Consider the following 6003-nt stretch of genomic DNA (forward strand, 5'->3'; position numbering starts at 1 on the left):
CTTTTTTTTGGGGGTGAAATATGACTTGGAGATTTCTGTGTGAGATTATTTTTTTATATATAAAAACATCTGTGAATATATGACCTCTGATGCAAAAGCCTCTAAAAGCCAGCTATGTCAAAAATTTGATAATAATGAGTGAATGCTCTCCTCGCATAGTATACGTTCATCAAATACTTTCACTTCAAACTCATTAAATCCTAGACTCAGCCCATTCTGAAATGTTGGTACTTATGGTAGAAACCTATAAGAGCCTGATAAAAATGTTAATTTTAAAAAAAAAAATGTTAGATGGACTTTGAGGCTTTTGCATCTGAAGTGTTATATATATATATATATATATATATATATATATATATATATATATATATATATATATATATATATAGTAGCTTTGAGGATGGAGACATGCAGGCTTGAAAATTAATTTTGTTTCCCTGCTCTACTTCCATCTGTCCTTGGGACTTCAATGATCCCCAAGGATTAATCTTTCAAGGATTATCAATGCTTGCATGAGCATGCTTTTCAGATTTAATTACATTCTAGTTGTCTGCATTCTTATAGATGTCACAATGGCCACCCTTTATTAAGTCAACAATTTTTTGTAATTGTAATTCACATACAATGCCAAGTTGTAATGAAGATGTCAGCTCTGAATTCATTTTAACAGGTTAACCTCTGTAAATTTGCTTTAAATCATAAAATAGCCGTCAATACGGCAGTTAACCTTATAGGAGATCTTTTTCCAATCTGCCCAGCTCAGAGTGCTTCCAGAGGAAACCAGTTGATATAAATCGGCTTTTCCTGATTGACACTAAATGCCTATACAAGATTGTAAAAAGTACTGATGCTGAGCTTGTGCTCGGCCAGATGTTAAAACCTTCAACTGATTATTTGAAGCTGTGTTTGTCTACAATGGATTATTTGGCTTAACCTTGCCTTTAGACCATATAAAAATACATTGTTATGACTTTTTTTTCTTCTTACTATTACTTATGGCACAGTAAAAATCAAATGTTTTTAACAGTTGATATTTGACAAATAAATAGGTGTTCCAAGAAGAGTTTTTATTAATCTCCATTATAACCTGTAAGAGCTGTCTAAATGCAGTGATTCAGCATTAAAAAATCTTAAAAGGGCTGCCTGTGATGTAAAGTACAAAGGTTGTTCAATATAAATGTATCCCAGCAGCACAAACAACATGGTTTCGATACAGTTAGCAAGTTGTTTGAAGACAGTTACTTAGATGTTCTGGTTGTTTTTCATTTTTTGTTGTCCATGAGTTAAAAATCCATCCGTGGATAAAAAAAAAGTAGTTCTGCGCATCGCACCCTAAAAACAATCTGTGAACGTCTTTGCAGCCCTTTTCACAAACCTCACTTTCCCGCGATTCTTTATAGAGGAGGTGTATTCATAGGCTTTCAGCTTTGCATAGTAGTCTGAGAATTTATTAAACAGGATGGAGATTGGCATACCGTTGAGAATTATTCCAAACGAGATGCACGCAAATGCAAAAATCCTGCCCAGCGCGGTCTCTGGAAACATGTCGCCATAGCCCACTGTGGAGATGCTCACCTGTGGAATAAATGGACGAGGAATACTTAAGTGTGCAGTAAAATGACAAAAGATCTTTTTAGATTTAGGAAAATCAGTCACAAATCGTCAAAACGCCAGAAATGTCATTAGAGTTAAACTTAAGAGTTAAGAAGAGAAGAGCAGTTGTAAATTATGCAGAGAGAGGAAGCAACACATTGATGTCAGGCAAAGAAGTTCCACTTGGGCTTAACACAATTGAGAGGAAGCATTTAATAGCGTTATAGCAGAAAGACACCAGTAAGTCTTGCTCTGTCAGTCCTCTGCACAAAAAAAGTACATATTACCATGTTTTTTTGGACGTGTACCATGGATATACCATCATAATTTTAGAAGTACTTTGGTGCACTATGTACATCCCATTGTATATGGATAATGTCAGGACCATGATATATTAAAGTATCTTTGCATTATCACCTAATCCCATCCCTTTACCATGGTACAACCACACTACTTTTTATACCAGGCATAAACCTGAAAAAATATGTACTTACAGCTGCCCACCACCATGCATGTGGAATGCTGGTGAAGTTTGTTTGATGCACATCATGCTCTACGGTATAAACCATGGCAGAGAAGGTAAAAATTCCCATCGCAATGAAGAGGAAAAGACAGCCCACTTGTTGGTAACATTGCCGGAGCGTGAAGCCAAAGGCTCGAAGTCCAGTAGAGTGACGCGCCAGTTTTAGGATACGAAATATTCTCATGAGTCGCATGATGCGGAGAACTTGCCCCACTTTACCAACCCGTCCTACAGTCTCAATATCGCTACCATGTCTACCATGGTCGTCACTCTCGAAACTCTCTAGGACCATCTGAAGATATAATGGAAGGATTGCAATCAGGTCCACAGCATTCAGCACGCTCTTTGTAAAGTGTGTGAGGTCAGGTGTGGACACAAGCCGGAGAATATATTCCATGGTAAAAAATGCAATGCAGAGCATCTCAACATACTCACAGTAGGTCTTACCACTCAGGTGACCGGTGGTCATCTTCTGCATTTCCTCTACCGTATTGAGCGTCATAGCCACAAGTGATACCAGCACGAAGAAACTGGATGCTACTGCCATGAGCTTGGCTGTGACCGATGAGAAGGGCTTCTCCATCAAGTTCCAAATGAGAAAACGTGTATGACCAAAAGCCATATCCTGAAACAGGTCCTCGTGTTCCTCAGTTTCCACCTCTGCCTCAAGTTCTCTTTGCACCTTCAGCTGTTCGTTTAGTTCATCTTGCCGTTCCTCAAATGAAATGCGGCAGCAGCGATGGGTGTTCTTGATACGAACGCCCCAGTAGTTGATCTCCTCCAAGAAATTGCGTGGGCACAATTCATCTTTAATCCAGAGAACTCCAGTCCTATAGAAGTTGAATATGCTGTGGAAGACGTCTGGATCCCTGTCAAAGAAAAACTCATTATTCTGCACAGTGTAATCATCACAGAGGTCAAGTTTCCTGTTGTGGTCCGTATACGTTGCAAGACGGCCAATCCTTGTTTTGGGATATTTTGCTGCTACCCTGTAAGAGATCTGGTAGACCTTGCCTCCTACGTTGATGTTGAGCATGTAGTTCTTAGTCGGAGAGGATAGTTTACTAGTGGTGGACAGCAGTCTCTCCTCTTCATCGTCTTCATATTCTGCGTATATGTCATAAATATCCTTACTTAATTCCTGCATCGAATTCCATGGTTTCACCCAGTTTTGCTGGCCGAAAGGAAGTGTGGAGTCCTCTGGATCCTTGGGAATAGGGGCTGTGACCCCAAGTTTATAGTTGGGGAAAAGGCTTTGCCTCCTGCCTTTAAGCTTGATCATTGTGCCAGTGTCCTCTCAGCTTGGCAGATGCACAGGTTACTGGAGGTGTAGAGGCATTAGATGGCTCTAATACCTCTGTGCTGCTTCCCGCAGTTGCTCAGGGGTCTGACTCAGACTAATGTTGCTGACAGAGGGGATATGAGTGCTTAAAGGTTTAAATACTATGATCCTCTTCCAAATTTCTTTCCCAACCGTGATGTCTTTAGTTTGCCGTACATTCACATATCTCCAACCGAATATGAGGATATTACACCGTGTTGCTTATAAACTACAGCAATAGAGGTTATCTTTTGACATACCCTGTACCAGGCAGAGCTCTGGAATATGGACGAGAATCATTTTGCAAGGGATGGATATCAAACCACATTTTAACCATCTCCTTTTTTGGAATCATTGAGAAGTGTTCACATCTGACTAAAACTTCCAAAAATTCCAAAAACTTAAAAGTAAACACAAAATCAAAATGGCAATATTCCATTAAAAAAAATAAGAATAGTCAGTGTTTATTATAAATGATTTATCTGTGCACATCATTTTTTAATTCCTGTGTCCTCGTAATCTTTAATAAAAATATCTTCCCCTCCCTCTCGTAGAGACATCTCTTCTCTTCTCTGATGACGTGCTTACCGTCACGATGGCAACACAACATGTCACTCACATGAGATCGCAGCAATAGTAAACAACAATCCAATGATCCAATCAATTCCAGATGATCAAAATCCAACACCTTTCTTGTTCGAAATGCTGTTTCACTCAACTACGGTGAATGTGATTTCACCAATTCAACATGTTCCTGGATCAACATCTTTGTTGATCCTGGAAGATCGTTCCAATCAACCAATGTGTCAAGTTTAGGCTTACAACCAGGGTTATGTACTTCTACATCTCCGTTATTCCCTCTGATTTTTAGGGATAACTTATGGGTAAGGTAAGGTTTAGGACTACATTTTTGGACAGGAATGTTGTTCTAGGATAAACAAAATATGTTGACCCAGGAACATGTCTTAGGCCCCGTTTACATGAAGGGAAACGCAGATATTTCCCTGCAGTTTGGCCTCTCTTTTACATGAAAACCCCGTTTTTGTCACAGAAAACGATTACTTCTAAAAAAAAAATCCGGCCAAAGTGGAGATTTCTGAAAACGCCGGTTATGTGTTGTGGTGTCAACTGGGAGAAACAGGGTTTTAAGGTTCTCAAACGTCACATTATGCGCCAGAAAATGATTAACGTCATGTGAGCGCCCAGTTTGGCATGATGGCGCTCGACGGCGTATTTATGTGGGTTGATGTAAATGACAACTTTTTTGAAAACGATGTTGTGTGCACGATGTTATTATTGAAAACGGAGGGGGGGAAATATTCGTTTCTCTAAATACCCGGGTATGTGTAAACGTGGCCTTACTTGGCAAAATCATGGTGACCCAGAACTACTATGAACCTGATTTCACCAAGTGCATCATGTTCCTGGCTCAACATCTTTGTTCATCCTGGAATAACATACCAATCAGATTTGTGGGGCAAGGTTAGAGTTTGTCAAGTTTAGGCTGACAGCCAGGATTAGGTACTTCTTCATCAGTTTTGTTCCCCCATCATTTCTCTCTAATTTTAGGGATAATGTATGGGTCGGGTTAGAACTATGTGTTCGGAGGAATGTTCCAGGATCAACAAAATATGTTGGCAAAATCACAGTGACCCAGAAATACGACACAATAGAAGACTGTCGCAACTTCCATTTCATACAGTCTTTAACACCATCAAGCCTTCCCAAGAAGGTCCTACTGGAGAGTTCAGGTGGTGTAACAAATAAAGTGGTTTTGGTTGGAATAATGTGACATGATTTAGCAATTTATCTTCTCTCTCACTTCTCACTAAAAGACAGGAAGCTAATTTTAGTGCTGGTATGACAAAATAAAAAGCAAATATACGGATTAAGTCAAGCACACACTGTATTATTTTTTACAATTATTGTTGCTCACACTGTATATAAATGATTCCAGCACTGAGATCTTTGGTAAAGCCCAAGTGCAACATCAACTTCTTTTGTGTCAGACTCCAAAATACACATCACAGCCAACACTTTGGTCCCAACAACCCAGACTCTTTTGGACATTTGATGTTTAGCTTAATTTTTATCATGAAGGCAGTTAATTACTTTAGTGCAAATAAAAGTAAGCATTTAAAGACTACAGAGTGCCTTAAATGAGAAATGGCTCTCAGACAGCAAAATTATTATGTGAACCCAGCTGTAATTGAGGTTATATCTACACATTTCATTATGCTTGTGCTGCCACTGCAAATATAAAGTTTAAAAATATCAGTTTGCATCATGATCCTTAAATTGACACCTCAAAAAAGTAAGGACTTATCTGGAGTTCACCAGTAATTATCAAACTGATGGTAATTATGTGATGATGCATATAAATGCTATCATTCTGCATTATTACATAACATTATGAACAGGCGACTAGAATTTGAGTCTGGATCAGATCCTGGCCTGTCTAACCTAATCTAGTCTCAAAGGAGCCTATAAAACTTTTTTTTTTTTTAAATTCTATGCAATTAAACATTCAATCACAAGGTTCATTTTCACTTTGACCAATAAAGAA

General features: G+C 38.7%; 1 protein-coding gene across 1 annotated transcript; it reads right to left on the reverse strand.

Moving 5' to 3' along the window:
* Nucleotides 1-353: 353 nt before the first annotated feature.
* kcnv2a (potassium channel, subfamily V, member 2a) lies at nt 354-3494 on the reverse strand. Its single transcript, XM_077243211.1, has 2 exons — nt 2088-3494; nt 354-1575 (listed from the first exon to the last, which is right to left on the reverse strand). The coding sequence occupies exons 1-2, from the start codon at nt 3396-3398 to the stop codon at nt 1333-1335; spliced, it is 1554 nt and encodes a 517-aa protein (XP_077099326.1). The 5' UTR covers nt 3399-3494; the 3' UTR covers nt 354-1332.
* Between the last annotated feature and the right edge of the window lie 2509 nt (nt 3495-6003).

This window comes from Siphateles boraxobius, unplaced genomic scaffold, assembly GCF_051911475.1.
Source record: "Siphateles boraxobius isolate OS27281-9 unplaced genomic scaffold, OSU_SipBor_1 25, whole genome shotgun sequence".
NCBI classification, from domain to species: Eukaryota; Metazoa; Chordata; class Actinopteri; order Cypriniformes; family Leuciscidae; genus Siphateles; species Siphateles boraxobius.

Bases quoted from the DNA above. Each gene is read 5' to 3' on its own strand.
- kcnv2a (XM_077243211.1), bottom strand. From the start codon at position 3,398: ATGATCAAGCTTAAAGGCAGGAGGCAAAGCCTTTTCCCCAACTATAAA. The intron at 1,576-2,087 runs GTAAGTACATAT...TTTATTCCACAG, and splicing joins ATGCATGGTGGTGGGCAGCT to GTGAGCATCTCCACAGTGGG.